General features: G+C 36.1%; 1 protein-coding gene across 8 annotated transcripts in view; it reads left to right on the forward strand.

The window, feature by feature from the left end:
• The window catches only part of CSNK1G3 (casein kinase 1 gamma 3), a 110981-nt gene that overhangs the window by 42875 nt on the left and 40650 nt on the right, over positions 1 to 27456 (forward strand). For all 8 annotated transcript variants that reach the window (XM_004456894.4, XM_012524555.4, XM_004456898.4 and 5 more), the window contains exons 3-6: positions 931 to 971; positions 6475 to 6544; positions 17332 to 17480; positions 18937 to 19171. In XM_004456894.4, the coding sequence (XP_004456951.1) occupies positions 931 to 971; positions 6475 to 6544; positions 17332 to 17480; positions 18937 to 19171 (495 nt within the window). The remainder of the gene's footprint in view (positions 1 to 930; positions 972 to 6474; positions 6545 to 17331; positions 17481 to 18936; positions 19172 to 27456) is intronic.

Below are 27456 nucleotides of genomic sequence, written 5' to 3' on the forward strand. Positions count from 1 at the left end.
ACTTACTGCTTCCAAAATTCTCTGTAATGTTCAACTTGGACTATAGAAGTTGATCTATTGGAATTTTCTAAATTACTTTTGATTTGCCAGTGCCAAATATTAATGTAATTCTTTACATATCAATTATATTAAATTTCTATTCTGGTTTGTCACTAAACTGTTTTTTTTTAAAATAGGGTAGATTTTTTTCAACATACAGAAGTTTAAAATATTTTATACAGTCAAGTCTATATAAAATCTACTTCTTGAGCTTCATGTCTTCCATTCTTTATATACTCAGAAAGAACTATATATTGGGTGATAATTTTTAAAATTGTTTTATAGCTTATATTCAACTCTTTAAAGTATTTACAAATTAATATGGTCAAAAGATGAATAACCCCTCTTTCCCTTAAAGTAGCTAACTAGTTTTTATTGAGTAAATACTTTTCTTATTTTATTTCATCTTTAATATATTCCAGGTTTTTCTATGTATTTGATCTATTTGCTATATTAAATATAAGCCCTAATAAGACTATATCCAATAATAATGAAGGATTTAAAATGAAATAGTGAATAGGAAGAGGAATTTTGTTTTTTTTATATATATAGGATTTTTGATTTTGAAATTTAGTTAGCACGTGTTAGCATTATTTTCTAAGTTATGTGAAGTATTCCAACAAAATCAGAATCTTTCCATTTTAATAAGTGGCATAAAGTGTTTACTAATATCATTTACTTCTCTGAACCCAGATGAAATTGTAAATAGATCATTGATTTGATAATAAATTTAAATGTTTCCTTGTCATTCATTGAATTTTTGCTTAATTGTTGGTGCTTCATTTAACTGTATTATGTACTTTTTTGGGGGGTGGAGAATATACTTTTGTATATTATATCTGTAAAAATCAATTACTCTCAGACACTGACATTCTTTCTTTCTTTTTCAAGGGAAAAATTTATACACAAATGAATATGTGGCAATTAAGCTGGTAAGTTTATGTTTCTTATTTTACCGTAATTATTTTCTTGCTATTCCTTTAATTATTAACTTATAAATTAATTTTGTTTTCATGTCACTTATAAATTGGGTATTTATTTGAAAAGAAATTCTATATGAATAGCTGACTTTTGTATTAAGCTCATAATATTGGTATGCCCTCAATTATATGTATCCTTTTTGTCTTTCTAAGCCATGAAAACTCCATCTTTTTACTTTAGCAGCACTATAGAAAGAATTTAAAAATTGGAAAGCAAGATTCCTTTTTCTAATCCAAACATTTGGACAAAACAAAAACGTAGTATTCAGGATTACATTCCTTAAAAACATATTTTGAGGTAGCTTCCAAAATCTCTTTTTCTATTGATATTTTATATATGGTAAAGCTGGCTATTGCTTGACCTTCAGCGATTTAGAAATGTTTGATGTGGGTGGAGGATAACAGCAAAAGCAAACTCCCGTGAGACAATCTTGGAGTCCTAAATGTGCCTAATTCAGCAGCTGCAAGTCAAAGAGATCTCCTTTGGAAGCAATGGGATCTGGTAATTATTTCCATAGGACAAAACTTTCTTTATTCTGGCACAACTTTTCTATCTGCTTTTCTAGCCAGGTTTCCTTGAGGTTAAGTAGAGCTTGGATTTCCCAGTCTGCCTGCTTTTCTAATTTTGTCTCTGACAATATAATCTCTGTTATCAGAGTAATGAGAGATGAATTTTTCAGGAGAGACTGTTATTTTTAAATACTAGTTAACCCATTGGAGGAATAGGCAAGTGGGAAGGACAAGAAACACTTTCGGTTTGACATGGAAAAACTGCATTACTTAATTTTAAGTATTACTGTGAGTGTAGACCAAGTTTCACTGCAACAAATGTTTATTTTCAGTGGGAAATAAAGATACACAGTAGGGTTGTGGTGTCACCAGGAGAAATTGGCTAGCTGACATGAGTCTTCAGAATGGCATATACTTAGATGAGTTCACCATGGTTCTAAGATTTGGTTCCTGGCTATGACACAAAATCTGGTTAAATCATTTTACCAAGATTGTCATCATTTCTCAGAGGTGGACTCATAGTAATCAAGTACGCAGAGATGTAAATATTTGGCAAAGAGTTAATTTCTAATTTCTAATAAGGGATTTTACTATGTTTTTTTTTCTGTAGGCTTATCTACATGGGAAATTAAATCTACAAGATTCCTTTATGAGTGTGGAATTAGGGCAAGGGGATTTAGTATGTCTGAATTATAATAGAGAGGTCTGGGATGCAAGGGGTAGTGTTTGAATGGGCATGGCTGACTTTCACTTCTTTGGAATTCTTCCTTTTCTCATATGTTAGGCCAGTGGTCTTGGATCTAGACATTGTAGGGGCATTGGGTTTGGGGGTGGTACACAAGCATAGAAGTTTGTAAAAGCCCATATTCTGTGTTATTGATGCAGCAGCCTATAGTGAACAGCTCCATTCATGGAAGCATGTCTTAAACATATGAATATCCTATTGATCTCTGTTGGCAAATAAACCATTATGTCAGGGTGAGAGACAGTGCTGACCATTCCTTATCTGTTTCAGTCATCAACTGGTGACCCTTAGATCTTATTTTCAGATTTGGAACTTGTTTACCCTGACCATTCCATTGATACCTTAAACATAAATACATCTTATTTTTCAGCCTTCATGTGTATTCATACATATATCACTTTTTAAAGTTTCTTTGTGCCATATCACTCTACCCCCTCAGTTCTTTTTCTTTTTTGGTTTGTTTAGATCTTACTCCTGTACTCTGATTTGCCCTTTCTAAAGACCAATGATCAACATTAAATTCAGTAATTGTGGTTATTCTGGTGTTCTTTGGGGGAATTGGGAATATTTGTGGATCTTTGTCTATGTATGTATGTATGTATGTATGTACTGGGGATGGAAGGGGGGGTGCTCAGCCACTAAGCTACATCCACTCCCCTGTCCTTAGCATTTTGAGATTGAAATATAGTAATAGTCTCTTCAAATCATTCTAAAAGTATATATTGGAAGGACAAAAAATTTCACATGAATTGTGTTGGATCTTAGTTTGATATTTGGATTGTCACTTCCTTATCTATGTTTTGGTTTGTCTCTATTATATCTTTTTGCTGCAGATAACATAATTTTCTTCAGAACCTGCCATAAAAGTAATCACTTGAATATGCTATGTCCCTATATCGTCAGTGCTGTCTGATCTTTGTACTTTGGTACAAATAAAGGTGTTATTTGCTAACATGGTACTCAGTGAATTGTATTGACTATTCTTTTTTTTAAATCTCTTATAAAGATTTTTATATTAACAGTGTTGCTCTAGTTCAGGATAACTTGTTAATTTGACTTCAGGCACCATCATTTCTTATTGTTTGCACTTATATAACCTGCTTTCCATGAGTAATAAAAATGTTATTCTTTGGTAGGATGACTTGTTATATGGTGGTATAATAAAATTTACTGCTAGTCAAGTGCTGGAGTCAATTTGAAATTGACTTAACTAAGATAGATTGGATTTCTGTTTTTACCCAGCAGATATTAGTAATTGAATAAATGATGTATTTATTTTCACTTGTGATTGCTAAGTGGGTATCTTTTTTTTATTTTAAGTTTATATACTTTCAGATAGCTAATTAAAGAATCATAGGTAATATAACACCCATTATGTGGAAGACATTATTTTAAGTACTTTACATATATTATGGGAAAGATATTTTACAGGTGAGGGAACTGAAGTACAGAAAGTAACTTGCGAAAAGTCACACAGCTGGTAAATAGTTGAGTCAGGATTCAAACCCAGTATACCCTAGTTTGGGTGTCTGTCCTCTTATCCAGCTTTACTTGAAGAGGTGAGTGATGGAAAGTCCTCCCTCGCAAGAACAAAACTGAATTGTTTATAATAGTCCTTATGATTATAATTGTTCCATTTGGATTTTAATAATTCCTTATCTGAAGTCTTTGTTATTGGTCATAGTTTACCTTTGATGCATCTTGGTATAAATTTGTTTTTAGTTATTTTATTAGGGTTCTCTAGGGAACAGAATTAACAGGAATATATCTGTAAATAGTATGAGATTTTATAAGATTCTTTCATATGACAGTGGGTATGCATAAGTCCAGGTTCCACAGGCACGTGAAAATCCAGTGAAGGTCCTTGATGAGTTTCCAGGAGACATTGGCTGTCCAAAGATAAGCTGGGAAATTCTTTCTGAATGCTGAAATCACTTCCCCTTTTAAAGCATTCAACTGATAGGATAAAATGACACTCATTGCTGACTGCAATCTCCCTGGTTGATGGGAGATGTAATCAGCCATCTATGCAGTAAACTCACTGATGACTAAAGCCCATAAATGTCCTTGTATTAAAGTTAGCCTAGTGTTTGATTGACCAACTGGGCACAATTATGTGGCCGAGTTGATACATTAGCCTAACGATCACAGTTACCTTGTTTGGAATGAAAATTCCTCTAGAATCTGTGGTTTGTTGTCCTTCATCGATTCTTGAATATTCATAGCAAATGTTTCTTCAGTTACTGTCTCTGCCCACTTTTCTCTCTTCCTGAGTCTCTTATCAAATATATATTAATCTGTCTTGTCTGGATCTCTAATCTTTTCTTAAATATTTTCTGTTTTTTTCTTCCTTCATGAGGAATTCTTGATGCTTTTAAAAAATCTACCAACCAATTCCCCAATTCTCCTTTCTTTGTGCTAATTTGTTGGCAAATTGTGTTTTTAATTTTGGACTGTTGTATTTGTCAATCATTGGAAGCTCTTGCATTCTTATGTTGAGCAAAAAAGGCCAAATACACATTTAATACATATACTGGATAATATTTTATATGACATTCAAGGATAGGCAAAACTAATTGAAAGGTGATAGAAGTCCAAAAGTGATTGCCTCTGGGGGAGGGAAATGTTCTGTAAGTTGTTTGGGGTGGTGGTTGCAGGGTTTTTTATAGTTTACAAAACTCTTGGACCTAATACTTAAGAACAGTGTGTGTTAGAGTATGTAAATTATACTTCATAAATTTTTTTTTAAAAGACATTGTTGCTTCTATTAAAGTTTTCATATCTGTCTTCTTTCCTACTTCTCTGTGGCTTCATTTTTTAAAGCAGTTTTATTGAGACATATTCATATGCCACACAATCCATCCAAAGTATACAATCTATGGCTTTTAGTATAATCACAGTGTTGTGTATTTATCACCACAAAAAATTTTAAAACAATTTCATTACTCCAAAAAGAAAAACTCCACACCACTTAGCAGTCAGTTCTCAATTCTTTTTATCCTTCCTGAGCCCAACATAACTATGAATTTAATTCCATTTTTATAAATTGATTTATATTTACATTTTATGTAAATGGAACCATACAGTATGTAGTACTTTGGTTTCTTTCATTTAGCATAATGGCTTTTTTTTTTTTTTTGCCTGATATTGACCTTTTGTAACATTAACATATATAACAATTTGTTAAGTTTCAAATAAAAACAGTTTTGGGGAGCGGATGTAGCTCAAGGGTTGAGTGCCTGCTTCCCACATTGGAGGTCCTGGGTTCGATTCCTAGTGCCTCGTTAAAAACAACAAAAAACTCCCACAAACAATAAGCAAACAAATGAAAAAAACCAACTCGGGGGAGCTGATGTGTCTCAGTGGTTGAGCATTGGCTTTCCATATATGAAGTCCCAGGTTTAATCCCTGGACCCGGTACCTAAAAACAAATAAAAACAAATAAAAAGTCATATATGCAGTATACCTATATTCATATTTCACTTAAGGTTTTACTATGCTATACAGTCTCTCATGTTACCTTTTTTGGCTTTCCTTTTACAGTGGTATACATAACCTTAGACTTTCCCTTTCAACCACTGTCATGCCCATATAATAGCACTGCTAGTTACAAACATTATATTGTGCTTTCACCTTTTCTATTCATTTCCAAATATTAGCACACAACCTTTTTACCAATTCTGCACAAGTTAACCCTCAGCTTTCCATTTTCTAACCTCATTTTATTTTCTGGTGACCCATATTCTAGTTACTAAACTGCATGAGTTAACACAGTATATCTAGTTCATAATAGTGCAGTCATACAGTATCTGGCCTTTTGTATCTGTCTGTGGCTTCATTTTAACCTAGAACTTTTACATCATAAATACACAATTCAGAGGTGAATTCTTGGGAATGTGAGATATAGGGTATAGTCCTCCATCTCCCAGGTCATAAATGTTCAGAATATCAATGAGTTTAACATAAGAGACTTCCATAATGCTTGACCTAGTATCAACTTAACCTATGTACATTTATGTTATCAGTTTATCTTATCTTGAATATAAAGATTTTTTATATGGCTCTAACCTAGAGAGGCAAAGATGCCTAAAGTAATATTACACTCTAAAGGGTTGACCCTTAGAAGTTTAACATTTGAATTTAGGGTCTTGTAACTTTTAATACTTTAAATATTGTCTCTTTAAAAAAATTTTTTTTAAGGAACCCATGAAGTCCAGAGCACCACAGCTACATTTGGAATATAGATTCTACAAGCAGTTAGGATCTGGAGGTAAGGTCATATTTAATTTTCAAATTTGATGTAAAACGGATTGTCAAGATAATACCTTTTTAGTTTCAAGGGATAGAGTGTTAAATTGGTTCAGAAGAATCAGTTCTTAAGATTTGCATACTGGGCATTTTCTTACTAGAGTCTTAATGTTCCCTTTTTATTTTAAATATAAAGTTTTTAGAGCTTCTTATTTACATCAGTTAGTGTGGGTAGACAGTATTTTGAGAAGAAAATTAAGTCAAGATGGTAAGATGATTAGATATGGCATATGGCTTCCATATTCTTAACCTTTTTGGCAAAACTATAGCTATTGAAATGACTTATGGTATTGTGGTAGGCTGAGAATTGGACCCACAAAGACATTCACATTATTATTCCTTGAACCTGTGAATGTTATGGCAAATACTTGCAGATATGATTAAGTTAAAGATCTTAAACTGGGGAGATTATTCTGGATTATCCAACTGAATCCTAAATGCAACCAAAAGTGTCCTTAAAGAGAGGCGCAGAGGGAAATTTTGCACACATAAAAAGGGAGAAGACATTGTGACCACTAAAGCAGAGATTGGAGTGATGCAGCCACAAGCCAAGGAATTTGGCATCCACAAGAAGGTAGATCAAGGGATCAGATTCTCCCCTAAAGCCTCTGGAGGGAGTACAGCACTGCCCTTGTTTCAGTCCAGTGAAACTGATTAATCATGAGAGAATAAATTTCTGTTGTTTTAAGCCACCAGGTTGTGATAATTTGTTACAGCAGTCCTAGCAAACGAAAACAGGTATATTTTTCACATAAACTCTAAATATAAGTGAGAGTGGATATTTTGTGCCATTAGGAAAAACTAGTAGAAAATTTCCTATTGTGTACTTCTTTTATGTTAAGCTCTATTACAACTGTACTTTTCTGTTCACTCCTCTTCTATTAGCTGTAATGATTTTATTTATAGTTTCTGACCAGGTAGGGATATTTTGTTTTCCCAGATTTAATAAATGTAAATTTTCCATGTATCTTTTTGTAAGCAAATGTTGCATTCTAGTTGGTAAAGCTGACTATTTCTTGAATTAAAAAAATTTTTTTTGGCCTATTTCTTAATATGTTATTAATTTTCCATTCTTTTTTTCTAAGAGCATACCCCAAATGAGTGGCCAATGTTGGAACAATAAGTTTAAAATTTTGTATTAATGCATTTATCAAACTATAGACTTCTTATAATTTATTTAAACCTTAAACCTGGGGTTTATTTTTCTTATGTACTGAAAACTCAAGGGAATGACCTAATATATGACGTTGCTGTTTCCATGGCTGCAAATGCTGTCTTCATGATAGTCTTGAGTTTGTTTCTCTCTCTCTCTCTTTTTTTGGTGTTAGATTTAGTCGCTGGTTGACTCCTCCTATGAGATGGCAGAGATGGCTACCAAAAGCCTAGCATTAGTAATTATTAAAGAATCTTTTTCTCAGAAATCCCAGTAAAAGTTTTAGGACTGACTCTTACTTTCTTACTTGTGTCCTGTGCCTTTCCCTGATTTTGTCTGTATGAATTTGTCCTAGTTTAGCTCCTGTGCTCATCCCAGGAGCTATCTGAACCTTAAAGATTGAGAATGGAGAATGATGGTTGCCTAGTGGGCAATTGGGATGTTTTTAGAAGGGGGTTAGATGCTGGGAAGACAAAAGCAACGGACATATGTACTAAAGTGGTAAAGATATCATTTGGAAAAGTATGGTTGAATGACTTAATTGGATAAGAATGAATAAGTCAATTTGGAGTTTAGAGAGTCTTTGAATTGAATACCAAGGTACACTTTTATTCTTTTAATCTTTGTCCTTTTTTTTTTTTTTTTTTTTGTGGTACCTGGGCCTGGGGATTGAACCTGGTCTTGGCACCCTTGTTAAAAAACAATTGGGCATAGATGTAGTAAGGGTTTGTTTCTGGACTCTGAATTCTATTCTGTTGATTTTTATCACTACCTTTATGCCAGTACCACAGTTTTATATACTGTTGTTTTATAGTAACTTTTGAAATGTTAAGTCCTCCAACTTTGTTCTTCTAAAGGATGATTTTTTAAAAAAAACCCAAAGTTCTGATATTGCTTTTTCCCTGCTTCAAGGGTAGTAAACTGTAATATTAGTTGCTCCTTCCAACTGAAGGGGAATTAATTTAATTGGCACATATAATTTGTTTGGATATAATAAAATAAATGCCAGTAGTTTAGGATAATATGTTATATAGGACATACGTTTTACACAGAATAAATTTGTCTTATCTAAGCTGTTCAAAAATAGTCTAGCTCAAAAATAGTCACTGAGAATCTATTAGCCAGTAATTGATGATTACATTGCTAGTCACTCTATAATGCAGAATCAGTAAAAATTTTATGTGTATATTTGTTTATGTTTTTGCACATTTGTGTAAAATGCCCCAAATAGAGAAAATTAACAAAAACATTCCATGAACTAATGAGGTATCTTATTTTCATTGCCTTCTCTAACATTAACTTGTGTTTTCTATCTATAGCCATTACTAGGTATATTGCATGTTCCTATTTGTTCCTTTCTGTTTTTACTGCCACTTTTCTAGGGTTAAGTCTTATGCCTCTGTACTATTGCAGTCTTCTACCTGGTTTTCTTGCATTTCTGACTTTAATTCACTATATGCATTATTGCTTAAAGTACTTGTATTTAGGTATAAGTCCTTCATGCTATTTATTTTTCTGCAAACATTCAGTAAGTCCTTTCTGTCCATCTACTAAATTGGCATTACATTTAAGTTGCTACAATCTGGTATCAGCTTAACTTTGTATCATTTTACACTTCATGCAAATTGGATTACTCATTATTCTGTACTATAGTGTGGTCTTTTCTGCCTTTTGTCCTACTGTTTCCCATGTTTGGAACTTGCTTAATTTACCATATTGACCTATGAGAGTACTTCTAAGTTTTTTAAAAATTTCTTTTTAGAGCAATTAAAGGTTTGTAGAAAAATCATGCATGAAGTACAGAGTTCCCATATGCCACCTTCCTTCCCCACAGTTTTCCCCATTTTTAATATTTTGCTTTAGTGTGGTATGTTTCTCAAAGTTGAAAAAGCCTAACTCAAATATTTTTTCCTCATTGAACTCTTTTTTGATCCTCCTGCTTCATTCCCAAAAAGCATAAATCTCTACTACGAACTTATAGCAGTGTGTTGCATTTGCCATTTAAAAATTTTTATACCTAGTGTAGTTAAAGGAAGATTTTATTTTATCTCCTACATTATATTGCAGGATATTATGGGTAGAGACTTAAAGGTAGCACAAACCATAGTGCTTATTAAATATTTAACATGAAGAAAGGATTCTCTTGTTTCTTGTATAATTCTACTCTAGCCTCTATGAACTCTTCTTTTTGTGTCCCCCTCCCACCCAGGAAAAGATGGGGAGTCTTATAGTTTTGGTAACTAGGTTTTACCTTGTTTCATACATCATAATACTAATACGTATTTGTTTTTAAAGCTCATTGTTCTATTCTGGTATCTTAAATTCTTGAAAAGAGGGAGAGACCTATGTCTCATTCATTTTGTATCCATAATGCCCAAGCCAGTCTCACCAGCACATGGTAGATGTTCAGTAAATATTTGTTGAATTCAGACAGTGAGATTCCTTAGTTTTCTATTTTTGTAAAACAATATTAGAAGAAAATCAGTCCTTTAATAAACCAAGTATATTGCTACCTTACTCAGAGATCATTTTTCAACAACTTCAACTATTAGGAATGTAGATGGTGATTCAGAGTAGAAAATGCTTTTGACTTTAACAGTCCTTTCATAGATGGGACGCAGACTTGGCCCAGTGGTTAGCGTGTCCGTCTACCACATGGGAGGTCCATGGTTCAAACCCTGGGCCTCCTTGACCCTTGTGGAACTGGCCCATGCACAGTGCTGATGCGCGCAAGGAGTGCTGTGCCACATAGGGGTGTCCCCGCTTAGGGGAGCCCCTCGCGCAAGGAGTGCGCCCTGTAAGGAGAGCCGCCCAGCGTAAAAGAAAGTACAGCCTGCCCAAGAATGGCGCTGCACACACGGAGAGCTGACTCAACAAGATGAATCAACAAAAAGAAACACAGATTCCTATGCTGCTGACAACAACAGAAGCGGACAAAGAAGAACACACAGCAAATAGACACAGAGAACAGACAACTGGGGTGGGAAGGGAGAGTAAGTAAATCTTAAAAAAACAAACAGTCCTTCCATAGAATAACCTCAGAACCTGCTTTATATATGTATATATATAAATATAAACTTATATATATATAAATATATCTATTTCTGACAAGCTTGCTGATCTGGTTTCCTTGTATCCTATAGATCAGAAGTAATGAATTTAAGATGGAAATGAGTTTTTAGAGGTTGTGAAATTGAGAGCATGAAATATTAATAACTCTCAGTGGGATAGAGGGAAAAAAAAGTACTTTAGAAATAATTTTAAAAGCTTAGTAGCTGGGGGCTGTTTATAAGTCTTAATTGCAGCTCCTTGCTGTTAATGTAAATACCATAGTAAAAGCAGGATTTCAGAATTCGAATAAACTTCAGTGTGCCTCTCAGCCACTATTTCTGAACCTTTTTTCTGCCTTTATACATGTGAGGGGTATATATGATATATATTGTAAGAATTAGATCTGGTAGATAGCTTATACTAAAACAGTGATTCGCAGTGGCTGGGAGAATGGGACAAGAGGGTGTGAGTATATATATGCATGTATGGGGGTCCTGGCATAGACTCCATGGGGTGTATCAGAATCTTAGTTTCAAGGGAGAGGATCATATACGCAGTTTGTACTTGTTCCCATGCCCCCTGCCCTGTGATTATAATATTTTACCTCCCCATCTACAAATGTTCTGTTCCTTCATTTTTTTGACATTTGAGAAATACTGGTTGTATCCAACGTGCTATTATTGTAGATAAGCAAAGTGAGGCCCACCAGAGAGACTGAGTGACAAGCCAGCCACATTGCTAAGAACTCAGTTGGCCTGGCTTCTTGTTCAATGTTTTCTATTTTCTTTTCTGCCCCTGCAGTAACTGATACTCAAAATAATGAGTAAACATGAAGAATGACATATTTCCAAAACTCATTATTAGAAATGAGAATTTTGTTATATTTTAGGAAGATTTCTGCCTTCTAAAATTGCTTTAAAAAACATGCAGAGGGAAGTGGTTGTAGCTCAACTGATAGAGCGTCTGCCTACCAAATGGAGGGTCCAGGGTTTGATCTCCAGGGCCTCCTGACCCGTGTGGTGAGCTGGCCCATGTGCAGTGCTGCCGCTCGCAAGGAGTGCCATGCCACACAGGGGTGTTCCCTGTGTAGGGGTGCCCCACATGAAAAAAGTGCAGCCCACCCAGGAGTAGCGCTGTACAGACAAAGAGCCGATGCAGCAAGATGATGCAACAACAAAAAAAGTGACACAGTTTCCCAGTGCCACATGAGAAGAATGCAAGCGGACACAAAAGAACACACAGTGAATGGACACAGAGAGCAGACAACAGGGGTGGGGGGAAAGGGGAGAGAAATAAAATAAATCTTAAAAAAAAAAGCCAAAAAAAAAAAACCATGCAGAGAATACCATCTCACACCTTATACAAAAACTAATTCAAGATGGATCAAAGATCTAAATATAAGAGCCAAGACCATAAAGATTTTGGAAGATAATGTAGGGAAGCATCCACAAGATCTTGTAGTAGGAAATGATTTCATGAACTTTACACCCAAAGCATGAGCAATGACAGAAAAAATAGATAAATGGGGCCTCCTCAAAAATTAAAAACTTTTGCACCTCAAAGGAGTTTGTTGAGAAAATGAAAAGGCAGCCTACTCAATGGGAGAAAATATTTGGTAACCATCTGTCTGATAGGGGCCTAAGATCCAGCATACACAAAGAAATTCTACACCTTGAAAATAAAAAGACAAACAATTCATTTAAAAAATAGGCAAGGGATTTGAATAGACACTTCTCCAAAGAAGAAGTACAGATGGCTAAAAAAGCACACAAAAAGATGCTCAACATCAGTAGCTATTAGGGGAATGCAAACCAAAACTACAGTGAAATATCATCCTATACCCATTAGACTGGTGGCGGCTATTAAAAAGAACAGAGGTCTACAAGTGTTGGAGAGGATGTGGAGGAATGGGAACATATATCCACTGCTGGTAGGAATGTGTAGGAATGTAGAATAGTGTAGCCATTGTGGAGGACAGTTTGGTGGTTCCTCAGAAATCTAACTGCAGAACTGCCATATGATCCAACAATCCCACCTCAGGGTATATACCTAGAAGAACTGAAAGCAGGGACACGACAAGATATATGCACACCAATGTTCATAGCAGCATTATTCACTATTGCCAAAAGTTGGAAACAACCCAAATTCCATCAACAGATAAACGGACTTTGGCCCAGTGGTTAGGGCGTCCGTCTACCATATGGGAGGTCCGCGGTTCAAGCCCCGGGCCTCCTTGACCCGTGTGGAACTGGCCATGCGCAGTGCTGATGCGCGCAAGGAGTGCCGTGCCACGCAAGGGTGTCCCCCGCGTGGGGGAGTCCCACGCGCAAGGAGTGCGCCCGTGAGGAAAGCCGCCCAGCGTGAAAAGAAAGTGCAGCCTGCCCAGGAATGGTGACGCCCACACTTCCCGTGCCGCTGACGACAACAGAAGCGGACAAAGAAACAAGAAGCAGCAAATAGACACCAAGAACAGACAACCAGGGGAGGGGGAAAATTAAATAAATAAATAAATCTTAAAAAAAAAAAAATCATTAAAAAAAAAAAGAAATTGTGGTATATATGTACAATGGAATATTACTCAGCTGTAAGAAGTAATGCAGTATTAACACATGGGATAACATGGATGAACCTTGAAGACCTATGTTGAGTGAAGCAAGCCAGACACTGAAGGACAAATATTACATGACCTCACTGATATAAGCAAATTGAGCCGACTCATTGAGCTAGAGTCTGGAAGTTAGGTTTACAGGAGATAGAAAGGGAGAAGAAGATTGTGAGTGAATGTCTATATGGGCAAATTCTATGATAAGGTGGAAAGGTGTAGTTGTGCAGTGAATGGGCATGACTTTAGTGCAGTGATGCTATCGCGTTGGGTGGTGCAGGTCTGTGAGGGGGTAGAATGGGGAAGGTGCATTGGACTGTCTGTGGAACTGGGCGGGAGCAGGTGACCTCTGGGGATTTGCGGGTATGTGGTTCAAACTACAAAATAGGGTGTGTTCTTTTGGCAAAAATGGCAGGGGAGGATCACTGGTTTAGGGTGCTGATGTGGGGGGCATGGGGGACAGGGTGCACCTGGGGCAGGCTTCTAGGGAGTGTGTGAGTGTTCATCTTGTCATAGTGTGTTGTATCAGTGGATGGAGACCCACATAGGAAGGTGTTGGACTCCCATTCTGGGGTGTCCTGTGATGTTCTCAAATAGAGGGTCAGGAGTCTCTCAAGAGCTTAGGCATTGCCTAATAGAGGAGGACAGGCCATTATGTCAAGCCCTCAATGTTGCTGCAAGTAACTATGAATCTTGATCTTCAAAGAGTGAAACTTGGTGGTTGCTGTGGGTCCCTAGGGGAGGGAGAGGGAGGAATGGAATAGATAGCACATGGGGAACTGTTGGGGTGATAGAATTGTTCTTAATGATCTTGCAGTGATGGATATAGTCCATATTAGATTTCATCAAAATTTATAAAAGTATATGGTCCAAAATATAAAACCAAAAAGTAGCATAATTTCAATATTTGTATATCAATTGTAACAAATGTACTATCCACAGGTAAAGTGTTGTTAATAGGGAAAGGAAAAAAGGGGAGATGGTGGGTATATGAGAATCCCCTATATTCTATATGTGACTTTTCTGTAATCTAAAGTGTCTTTGAAGACAAAATGAAAAATATAAGACACTGGGGAATAAATGGAAAATAAAAGTCACTGTACACAAGACAACAGATCTTACAATGATGAAAGACATAACTTAAAAAAATTTTAATTACATATTTTTTATTTTTTTCTAAATTAACAATTTTTTTGTTTTTTATTTTTAAAACTATCAATATTTCATTTTCTTATTAATTTTATTTGTTTTTTTTTTTTTTTCAACTGTGGCAGGGAAGGATTATTGGTGTGGGTGTCCATGATGGGGGGATGCATGGGAGGAGGTTCAGCTAGGGCATACCTATAAGGCATATGAATGTGTTCAAGTGTTCATCGGGAATTGTCATGGTGGGTGGAGACTCACACAGTAACTGAAAGAATTAGAATTCCTATCCTAGGGAGCTCTGCCACATTCTCTAATGGGACAGCAAAATCCCGAGTACAGAGACTGTGACTAGTGAAGGAGGATGGGCCAGTGATGGACCCTTGATATTGACTTTGTTTTTGAAATAGAAACTTAGCATAGTATTATAGTAAGAGTTACCTCCTGAGAGCCTTCTTTTGCTCTAAGCCATACTCAGCATATAATTGCATTACCTTCACCCCAGTGTGGACAATACTCCCAGGTATGAGCTTCTTTGGTACCAAGGGATTACTACCAAACACCAACTAACCATGGAACTGAAAAAGACCTTGACAAAAGGGGGAAATGGAAAAGACAAATGAGTTTATTTGGCTAAGAGACTTAAAAGTGAGTCAAGAGGTCATTCCAGAGGTTATGCTTATGCATGTCTCAGCAGGATGTCATTGACTGTCAGTAAATATTGCCTCAAATTGCAGTGTTCCTGAGGGCTCTGGGGACATCCAGACACTATAGGCAGAGCAGACAGCTCAGGAGTTTGGTGCCCTGCCAGTGGGCCTTACTTTGGAATTTATGCTTTCTAGCATAACAGAGATGGAATCAGTCATGGTTTTGCTACACATCATTCTTCTGCCTCTTCTATATGAACCTGTAGTTAGTACTAGCTGTATGTCCATGGGACTTAAATCTTTGGGCTGCCTGTGTTCTGGTTGGGCCCTGAATCTCAACAGAGTTGCAACATCTACTCTCCAGTTTTTGGACTTACCCAGGACAACTACTAAGGAGATGATGATGGACAACGACCATCCCAAGGAGCAGAGAGAGTCTGCAACTGCAAGCAAAATAGTCCCATCCATCTGCCCCATGAGATCTAAGCCCGCTCTCAATTGGAGGTGTAGTGGGCATCACCATCCCAGAATCCTCAGGATTGGGGAGTGAATGATGAACTAGAGTAGACTTACTGTTATTCTACTGTAGACTTACTGTGATTCTAGCAATGGAAGAACTTTAATCATTGATGTGGAGGCATTAACCACTGGATGTTCTGGGGGGAGGGAGAGGGTGGTGTAATATGGGGACATTTTCGGAATTTGGGAATCATCCTGGATGACATTGCAGTGACAGATACAGGTCATTATATGTCTTGTCATAAGTTATAAAATTGTATGGGAGAAAGTTTAAACTATAATGTAAACTATAATCCACACTTAGCAGCAATGCTCCAATATGTGATCATCAGTTGTAATAAATGTACCACACTAATGAAGGATGTTGTTAATGTGGGAAAGTGTGGGAGGGGTAGGGAGAGGGCATATGGGAATCTCCTATATTTTTATGTAATATTTATGTAATCTTTTAAAAAAATTAAGTATTTTTTAAAAAATGCAGAAGTAAAACAGACATTTAAGGTGAAGAAGTTCATTTCCTCATGTTGAATAAATAAATAAATGAAGTGTTAAGGTAAATTGATTACCTGTTAGCTCTTAGATGGGAAGCTGTTTTAAAAGTTAAAGTACACATTACTTCTGGGCATTCAGATTTTATATTTGAGGTTTATATTTTTTTCTTGCTGCATAATGAATTATCACTAACTTAATGGCTTTAAAGAAGAGGCTTTATTATCATACAGATTCTGAGGGTCAGGAGCTCAGGCATGGCTTAGTTAGGTTCTCTCTGAGGTTCTCACTATGTTGAAATCAAGGTGTAAGCTGAGACTGTGGTCTTATCTAAGGCTTAGAGTCCTCTTCCAGCATCTCTGGTTATGGGCAGAATTCAGTTTTTCTAGGCTTCAGTTTGCAGAGGCTCCCACCATTCCCTAGCATGTAGCACTCTTTACAGCATGGTACTCTGCTTCTTAAAGGCCAACAGAAGGACATATCTGCTGCTTAGAATCTCTGACCTCTAGACACTCTTTTTAAAAGTCTCACCTGATGAGGTAAGGCTCATCAGGATAATTTCCCTTTTCATTAAAGCCCGCTCATAGGGGCTTTAATTAACATGGCCTGTGACATATGCCATAACTTAATCATTGGAGTGAAATCTCATGACTCTTGCCCATACTCAAGGTGGAGAAGATGACACAGGGTATGTATCCCAGAGGATGGGAATTGTGGATGTGATTTAACATTCTGCCTACTAGAGGGTTATTAAAGATAGCAGTGGTTACCATGTCCAATAAAATTATATCTTTTCTATGTGCTAAGCATTTCTCTAGGCCTTGGAAATACAGGGCAAAAAGCCCAGTTCATATCCTTAGTGAAGTGGTGGAGACAAACAATAAAGCACTGTTTATAATGTAGTTCAATAAATGCTACAATAGAGATGTGCCCAGAAAACAGTGTGAATCATCAAAGAGAAAGTATAGGGAAGGAGAAGGTTTGGTTGGGGAAAGTTTACTGTTGATGGAAAAACTGAAAAAAGTTTTTGAAACTATAATCTTGAAACTGTACAATATAAAAAATTTGTTAATGGATTTTTCTGGAAGAAAAATTTAACTCTTTAAGTTGATGAAATTATTAAATTACTTTTTCTTTTACCACAGATGGTATACCTCAAGTTTACTATTTTGGTCCTTGTGGTAAATACAATGCTATGGTGCTAGAACTGCTGGGACCTAGTTTGGAAGACTTGTTTGACTTGTGTGACAGGACATTTTCTCTTAAAACAGTTCTCATGATAGCTATCCAACTGGTAAGTAAAGCAGGGTATTTTGAAGTTGTTTGAGTAATGTGTGGTTTGATCACAAATTTATATTAAAAGTTTAAAGTTTTGTAACATTATCTTACAGAGCATTTGACCTAGTAAAAGTGATTCTGCTTTGCACATTATTACCTCTTTTAGGATGCATGTAACTTAAAATAGCTGAATCAAGATATAGTTTATTTGTATGAAAGAATTAATATCTTATTGCTCTGAGATCAGAATATCAGTTTGAGAATTAAGTTATTTCGAACACCCTTTTCATGTCAGAGATGAATACTTAAAAAGAAAAGCCTCAGAAATATGGATTCTTAATCTTGTTAATGACCTAGAGGGGAAAAAAATGAATAAGAGTCTTAATATCATGAAATCTATGGAAAACTATTTAGAGGGTGATTTTAAGGGAAATTTGAAATAAGTGCATTAGGAGTCTACTGCAGAAATCTTAAAAAGGCTTTAATCCCTTTACTCATTCTGCTTCTACAAATTTATCCTATGGAAATATTCAAATGTACCTAAAAGCTTTATGTGCCAGAATGTTCATAATAAAAAATGGGAAACAACCCAAATATGCTAGTTGCTAAAAGGGCTAGTTGAATAAATTAGTAATAGCCATAAAATAATATGCAGCCATTAAAAAAATGTGTGTTAAAAGAATGTTTTGTGATCTGGAAAATGGTAATAATACATTGTTAAGTGAAAAGTATAGGTCATAGAATATTATGAATTATAGGATTCAAATTTGTTAAGCAAAAAACCAAACTAGATGGTCCATGTGACTATATTTACTTTGCATTATTAACCATGATTATCACTAAATGAAAAGATTTTATTTTCTTATTTCTAATGTTCTATTTGTTGACAACTTCTATAATGAACATTTTTGAGAGCTCATAAAAATAATTAATAAAAATGTCTTATATTATTATTAGAGTTTAATCCCCAGATTTTCTAGTTTCAAGATCTTTTTAGGTATTTAATATGTCAGGAGAAAGTAAAGAAGACAGGTCATAAGAAAAAGAAAAGGAATACAGAAAGGTGCTATGATAATTTAGATTCTTTAAGATAATTATAAACTTGTTATTGAATTGATAAGGAAGAGTAAACTGCAGTTCTATGACTGTCTTTTTACATTTCTCAGTTCACACGTTTATATCAGTAAAGTGTTTTGATTTTATGTGGTAGCAGCATCTCAAGTGTTTGTTGAATCAGGCTTACTGATATGCAAAGAATTTACAAAATTCAAATGCTTTTATTTATCAGTGATTATAATAGTAAAGGCAAAGGTTCTTAAGCATAATTGGATTTATATTTAAGGAACTATAGACTGATATGTTACTTTTTAAAGGTTGAAGTGGTTTTTAATTTTTTCCTTTATGTTTTCATTGTGAAAATTCTGTTTTCTATCATGCTTGCTTAAGCTCTCTTCTTTTTTTCCTTGAAATAGATTTCTCGTATGGAATATGTTCATTCAAAGAATTTGATATACAGAGATGTAAAACCTGAGAACTTCTTAATAGGACGACCAGGAAACAAAACCCAGCAAGTTATTCACATTATAGATTTTGGTTTGGCAAAGGAATATATTGATCCAGAGACAAAGAAACACATACCATACAGGGAACACAAGAGCCTTACAGGAACAGCTAGATATATGAGCATAAACACACATTTAGGAAAGGGTATGTATACCTTTTGTAAGTATGGAAGTTTAAATTCAGCAACTATGTTAACAAAGTTTTTATTATGATGGTTTAATTTTTACAGATTACCATTCATCTTTTGTAATTGTATCACATCTAGCACATTATATATTTCATTAGAAAATTTTTATTGAAGTATATTATTCATACATCAGCATACATAAATAATAAGTGTATAGTAAAAGTTGTGGACTTACAAAACAAACATACATACAGGACTCCCATACATCACCCCACCACCAATACCTAGTGTTGTTGTGAAACAGTTGTTATATATTATGAAAGAGCATCATCAAAATATTACTGCTAACTATAACCCATATCTTATATTTGGTGTTATTTTCCCCCAACGCACCTGATTAACACTCTGTAGTGGTATTATATATTTTTTATAGTTCATGAGAGAATATTCTCTTTTTTTTTTAATATTTTTTTATTTCTCTTCCCTTCCCGCCCCCCTGTCTGCTCTCTGTGTCCATTTGCTGTATGTTCTTCTGTGACTGCTTCTGTCCTTATCAGCAGCACCGGGAATCTGTGTTTCTTTTTGTTGCGTCATCTTGCTGTGTCCGGTCTCCGTGTGTGCGGTGCCATTCTTGGGCAGGGTGCACTTTCTTTTGAGCCGGGCGGCTCTCCTTACGGGGTGCACTCCTTGTGTGTGGGGCTCCCCTATGTGGGGGGCACCCCTGTGTGGCACAGCACTCTTTGTGTGCATCAGCACTGTGCATGGGCCAGCTCCACACGGGTTAAGGAGGCCTGAGGTTTTAACTGCAGACCTCCCATGTGGTAGGCGGATGCCCTATCCATTGGGCCAAGTTTGCTTCCCAGAACATTCTTATATTACTCTTTTATTTGTCCAGGCATTAGACTATATAACAGTGAATCCTATGGTAGAAGGTGGAGCATAACACATTATATATATATATATATATATATATATATATATATATATATATATTTATATATATATATTTGTATGTATGTGTGGTACTGGGTCTGGGGATTGAACTCTGAACCTCATATGTGGGAAACCAGTGCTCAACCACTAAACCACATCGGCTCCTTTTTTTTGTTTTGTTTTTGCTTGTTTCTTTTTTTAAGGAGGCACCGGGAACTGAACCTGGGACCTCCTGTGTGGGAAGCAGGCACTCAACTGCTTGAGCCACATCTGCTCCCTGTGGCACATTATATTAAATCAACTCTTAAAGTAGGTTGCTCTAGAGTAAATGAATGACAGTCTTCCTTACATTCACTATACCTTTTTAAAAATTTAATATGATACTTTGAAATGTTCAACTTTGATACAGTTAGGGTGATACATTTAATTGTTTCTATAAAGGACATGAGAAAATAACTAATTTAGCTGAATTTAGTACATATGAAAAGTTCTGATACTGTATTTCTGATATGATTAGACACAGTGTACATAGTAAGCACACAATAAATACTGACTTAAAAGAACTTTAAATAAAAATCCATATTCTCAAAGTGTACACATCAGTTATAATTATCTTCCTTACTAAAGGACTTGTCACTTAAAAAAAGTCTACTTCAAAGAACATACTCTTGTATTAATAGTATGTTTAAAATGTATGGACTGTTTCCTGCTTTTGTATGAAATGTGCTATATTTGAAAGGCACTATGCATCACTTAATTAATAAAGCCTTGGGTCATGATTTATATTTATGTTTCCTTCTAAGAATTTTATATCTTTACATTAAGGTCTTTGATAAACTGAGTTTGTTTTTACATATGTTATAAGGAAAGGATCCATCTTCATTCTCTTGCATGTGGATATTCAGTTGTCCTAGTACCATTTATTGAAGAAACTCTTCTTTTCCCTTTGAATTGTGTTGACATTCAGTTGACCAGATACATAATTTTATTTCTGGGCTCTCCATTCTGTTCCACTGATTTATAAGTTTATCCTTATGCTAGAACCACTCTGGTTTGATTACTGTGGTTTTGTAGTAAATTTTGAAATATAGAAATATGAGATTTCCAACTTTGTTCTTCTTTTTCAAGATTGTTTTGGTCCCTTGCAATTCCAGGTAAAATGGCAACCACTGGTATTGCTTTTCCTCTTTTTCCTTTCCCCTACGGGAGTAACTTGAAAGCAATCTGGCAGTTCTTTAGCAAGTTAAATTTTAGGGGAAAGGAGTCAAAGCAAAGAAACCATGTAGAGGACTGTTGCCTTTGTCCAGGAGAAGGGTGAAACTATAGTTTTTACAAGAAATTTGGGAGACATTCATACTTAGGACATGTTTCGGGGGCAGAGTTGGCAGGGTGTACTGATGGATTAACGAGAGAAAGAGAAGAGAGAAGAATAGCTCCTATAATTTGTGTTTGAGCATCTAGTTTGATGGTACTGAAAAGAGAAGACTGAAGGAAGAACAGCTTAGGGATGGGAAGTTGGTACAGAAACAAGAATTCTATTATGGCCTAACTGTTAGAGAAATCTGTGAAACATCCATGATAAATTATTGGTATGTAAGTCGAATGTTTGGTAGAGATATTAGGGCTGGAAATATGGATTCCGGGGTCATCTGCATATAAGTGGTATTTAACATTTTGGGATTGGAGGAGAAAAGAAGGGGAGGATGCATAGGACAGAGAATGCCTTTTGTGCCATTACACTCAGCAGTCTGTTAACTTCTACATTGTATTTACAGTAGTATTAAGCCATGATCAGTGTTGGTATCTGAGAAAGGCAGAACTTAATATTTTGCTTTTAGATTCTGTATTAGTTAACCAAATGGGTGCTGATGCAAAATACCAAAAATCAGTTGGTTTTATTTTTAAACATTTATTTATTTTTATTTATTTCTCTCCCCCCTCCCCCCTTTGTCTGCTCTTTGTGTCCATTTGTTGTGTGATCTTCTGTGTCTGCTTGTATTCTTGTCAGCAGCACAGGGAATCTGTGTCTCTTTTTTGTTGTGTCATCTTGCTGCGTCAGCTCTTCATGTGTGCAGTGCCTCTCCTGGGCAGGCTGTGCTTTTTTCACGTGGGGCGGCTCTCCTTGCGGGGCACACTCCTTGTGTGTGGGGCTCCCCTATGTGGGGGACACCCCTGGGTGGCAGGGCACTCCTTGCGTGCATCAGCGCTGCACATGGACCAGCTCACCACGTGGGTCAGGCTACCATGTGGTAGCCTATTCCGCTTCCCAGTTGGTTTTTATAAAGGGTATTTATTTGGCATAGAATCCTACAGTTACCAGGCCATAAAGCATGTTACTTCTCTCACCAAAGTGTATTGCCCTGTGTTCGAGCAATATGGCTGCCGACTTCTGCTAGGGTTCAGGCTTCCTGGGTTCCTCTCTTCCCAGGGCTCATTTCTCTCCAGGCCCAGATCCTCTCTTTTCTCCACAAGGTCAGCTGTAGACTGAGAGGCTCTCTAGGCTTTACCTTTCTTCACAAGGTCAGCTGTAGAGGAGGAGGAGACCAGCTCTGTCTCTCTCTCACTGGGGCTTCTGCCATGTCTAAGGAATTGCCTCTTTTCCTCTCTGTTCTTCTGCTGTGTGTTCACTTCCCAGGCTTCAGCTCAAAAACTCCCTGGTGTCCTCCTCCTCTGTGTCTTTACTTCCGTAGGCTTCACATCAAAACTACAGTATCAAAACTCCAACTAACTCCTTTGCTCTGCTGTGTAGTTTTATCTGTGACTCCCACTCATGAAGGGGGTGGGGACTCAGCATCCTACTGACATGGCCCAATCAAAGCTCTAATCATAATTTAATCATGCCTAGGTACAGACCAGTTTATAAACATAATCCATTATCTATTTTTGGAATTCATAAATAATGCCAAACTGCTATGATTGCTTTCAAAAAGAAGAATAAAAAAGAACATAAACGAATGAAGATATATCCATCCTTCCATCATCACTGCTCAAAAGTATCTTACCATATACAGTCATATTCAGGCAGTATGTTATAAGTCATCTAATACAATCTCCAACTTCTGTTCTTCCCAGACTTCTCTGCTGTCTACTTCATGTCCTGCTTCTGCCTCTCAATCAGAACTTAAGAGCACTTAACATTCTCTCAGACTGACCACCTGTTTGTAGGCTTATGATATTTTTCCTTTGCAGATATCTAAAATGCCTGAAAATATAAATTTGCCTTTCTTTAAGAAATATAAGTTTCAAACATCTGAAATTATAAAATACAAGTTTTATTCAGCAACATTTTGGGAGAGTTCCTTTCAGTAGCAGAATTTCCCAATTGATTTTAAGTGTGATTGGGTATATATACAATTTTCAGGACTGTGTTTTTTATAAAAACCAGACACACCTGTATTTACATGGATAGTGTCTGTGAGAAATTTTCATTTCAGGGTAGTTGTTAGTAGACTATTCTACTAGAACAATTAAAAGATCACCAAAATTTTACTGTGAGTCAAGAAGTCAAAACTTCCTTGTGAGTCTATTGTTCTATATTTGGACAGCGGTAAATGTAACAGCATTCTATCTATAGAAATGGCAAAGTGGGTCTGTGTTTGTCCCTGTGAAAAGCCTTCAGAGCTTTGGAAATGGGATTTGACTCTAGGAATAATCTCTTTTTATTCCTTGTTTAGTAAGAAAGCAAAAAAAAAAAAAAAATCATTTATTTGGTAAGTACCAAACACCAGCAGCTTTAATCCTCCCTTTCATCAAAGACCTGCTTCTTGGTTTTTATTTTTGTTTAATTTAGGAGTAGATGAGTAATAGTAAGGAGAAGTTCTGTTTGAACAGATTACATGAGTTACTATTTAAAAAGATAAAAATAAGCTAAAATAGGGAGAGGATGTGACTCAAGCAGTTGAGCACCCACGTCCCACATGGTAGGTCCCAGTTTCGGTTCCCAGTGCCTCCTGAAAAAACAAAAACAAACAACTAGTAAAACAATGCTAAAACCAACTAGGGAAGCTGATGTAGCACAGTGGTTTAGTGCCAGCTTCTCACATACAAGTCCCAGCCCCTGGTATGTCAAAAATAAAAAAAGAAAAAAGTAAGTTAAATTAATGTGGGTTTAGAATAGGTGAACGGTGAAAGCATTCTATAAGTTTGTGGCATCTGTGAACATGGACTATTTAGTGGTATGTTGAGTTTAGAGTACTTGGCTTTGTGAGGAGTCAGAGTAAAAAAAAAAGGAACAGAGAAAATATAACCATTTAATAGTGATTTTAATTGATATAATTATATAATTAATTTTCAGTCCCTTCACTTTCAACCTGTTTGTTTCTTTGAATTTAACATGACTCTTTTAAACAACATATAGTTGGGTTGGGCTTGGGAATTGAATCCATTTGCATTTAAAGTAATTACTGATATTCAGGACTTTCTTCTGCCATTTTGCTATTTTATGTTTGGAAGTATTATACCTTTTTTGACCCTCAGTTCTTCAGTTATTGCCTTCTTTCATATTTATTTGATTTTTTTGTATTGTACCATTTGATTCCCTTCACATTTTGTTCTGTGTGTATGTGTGTATGTATTTTAATGATCACATCTCTCTTTTTTTTTTTTTTTTTTTTTTCATTTTTTTTGTAGGTAATGGGACTGGGGATTGAATCCAGGACCTTGTATGTGGGAAGTCAGCACTCTACCACTGAGCTACATTGGCTCCCCTGAGATTTTTTGTTTTTGTTTTGTTTGTTGTTTGTTTGTTGTTTTTAGAAGGTACTGGGGATCAAACCTGGGAACTTGTATGTGGGAAGCAGGCACTCAACTGCTTGGACCTGCATCTGCTCCCCTGTATATATTTTTCATATATTTTCTATGTGGTTTCCATGGGGCTAAGATTTAACATCCTGAATCTATTATAACAGTCACATTTGATTTGATTTGATACCAACTTAACCTCAATGGCATATACATGCACTATTCCTGTACCTTCTGTCCCTCCACCTTTTTCTTGTACTTGTTACAAATCATGTCTTATGTTTTATATAATTATGTTTTATATATATCTACATTGTGTCCAAACCATACATTTATTATTACTTTTTATACATTTGCATTTTAGAACCTTTAAGAAGTAAAAAATGAAATTACATACCAAAAAATACAATAGTACTAGCATTTATAATTAGCCTTATGATTACCTTTATTGAGGTCTTTATTTCTGACACTTTGATCCACTTTCTTGTGTCCTTTCCTTTGAGTCTGAAGAACTCCCTTTAGCGTTGTTTGTAGTGCAGGTCTAGTGGTGATGAACCCCCTCAACTTTTCCTTATCTGGTAATATCTTAATCTCTCCATCATTTTTGAAAGAAAGTCTTGCTGAACATAAAATTCTTGGTTGGCAATTGTTTTTTTCAGCTCTTTAAGTATTTTGCCCTACTGCCTTTTTGCCTCCATGGTTTCTGCTGAGAAATCAACACTTAATTGGGATTCCCTTTTACATGACTTGTTGCTTTTCTCTTGCATCTTTCAGAACTCTCTCCTTGTTATTGGTATTGGACAGTTGGATTACTATGTGTCTGTACATTGTTATCTTTTGAGTTTATCCTATTGGTAATTCATTGGACTTCTTGGATATGTATATTTATGTCTTTTGTTAAATTTGGGAAGTTTTTTGCTGTTACTTCTTTGAATATTCTTTCTGCTTCTCTCTCTCTCTCTCTCTTCTCCTTCTGAGACTCTCATAATGTGTGTACTGGTAGACTTGATTGTGTCCTACAGGTCTGTTTGCTTTTTATTATTATTTTTTCCTTTTGCTTCTAAGCCTGAATCATTTCAGTTGTCTTCACTGGTACTTTCTCTCAACTCCAATCTGCTGTTTAAACCCTCTATGGAATTTTTTTAACTTTAATTTTCTTGAAACACATTATTTATTTATTGCCATTTACTTTTTTTTTTTTTTTGAGGTACTGGGGCTGGAGACTGAACCTGGAACCTTGTATATGAGAAGCCAGAGCTCAACCCCTGAGCCACATTGGCTCTTCTGAGTTGGCGCCCTCATCTATTTGCTTGTGATTTGCTCGTTTTGCTCATTTTTTTGCATGTTGTCTGCTCATTTGTTTTTGCTCCTCTGCTTGTGGTTTGTTTTCTTTAGGAGACACTGGAAACTGAACCCGTGTAGGAGGTGGATGCTCAACTGCTTCAGCCACATCTGTTGCGCCCCATGGAATTTTTCATTTTAGTTATTGTTGTCCTCAAGTGCAGTAGCTCTGTTTGGTTTCTTTAAAAAATTTCCCCATTCATTGATATTCACAAATTGTTCGTTCATTGTTTTCCTGATATACTTTAGTCTTTCCTTTATCTCCTTGAGCACATTGAAGACCATTTAAAAAAAAAAATTGTCCTGTATGTCCAAAGTCTGGCTCCCTTCAATGATGATTTCTAGATATTTATCTGGTTCCTTTTTATGGATCATATTTTCTTGTTTATCCTGTAATCTTTGTTTTGTACTGTACATTTTAATATTTTAAAGTGTTAATCTGTGATTCAGTCCCTGAGCTGTCAGTTCCTTAAATTTGTATCCAGCTAATGATCTGACAGAGATTTCATTGAATTCCAGGAGTTAACAAATTAAATAAACTAAAGCAGAAGCACCATTCATACTCTTGCAAATTGGCTCCGCTTTGGCTTGTAGTTTCCTTCAGAGCTTAGCCCTGGAGATCAAGAAGTTCAGCCTGAGGTGAACATGAAATTCAGGGTCCTTTTTGGTTCTAGGTGCAGTATGCCTATTATCCTGGGATTGTATTTGTTTGTGGCTTTAAGTATTCCCAGTTTACAGGAAATTAAACACTCTCTGTACATTCTTTGAAATAGACTTTCACCCCTTGGGTGCTCTGTATGACTTAATGCTGGTGGTCCTTTGCTCCAGGCTACTTTGACTTAATTATTTCTTGCACTGCTTTAGCTGTCTGCTACTGTTTCTCTTCCTTCAAGACAAATTCTGGGAGGGTAAGTTTGAGACAAGTTTTCTAGTTCAAGCTTTCAGGTGCTTACCTGATAAATTTTCACCGACTATACTAGCAGCTCATTTTGTGCATAAGGGTTACTTTGCTTCCTCCGAACAGGACCAGGGCCCCAGTGGGAGCACAGGTTGGGTCCACACTTGCAGGGAAGGGATGGGCGAGAGGTTAGCACCATGGTATTTGCCTACTGTTATGCAAGCTGCTTTTTCTTGATTTGGTACTTGCCAAGTTACCACAACACTTTAACTGTTTTCTCGAGTTCCAAGGAAGTTGGCTTTGCCAGCTGTTGCTCGTTGTTCAAACATTTGGTGGGGAACAGTAACCTGGAGCATGTTATACTACTATGTTGGTTGCCTAGTCACTACC

Source organism: Dasypus novemcinctus, chromosome 2 (genome assembly GCF_030445035.2).
Source record: "Dasypus novemcinctus isolate mDasNov1 chromosome 2, mDasNov1.1.hap2, whole genome shotgun sequence".
NCBI classification, from domain to species: Eukaryota; Metazoa; Chordata; class Mammalia; order Cingulata; family Dasypodidae; genus Dasypus; species Dasypus novemcinctus.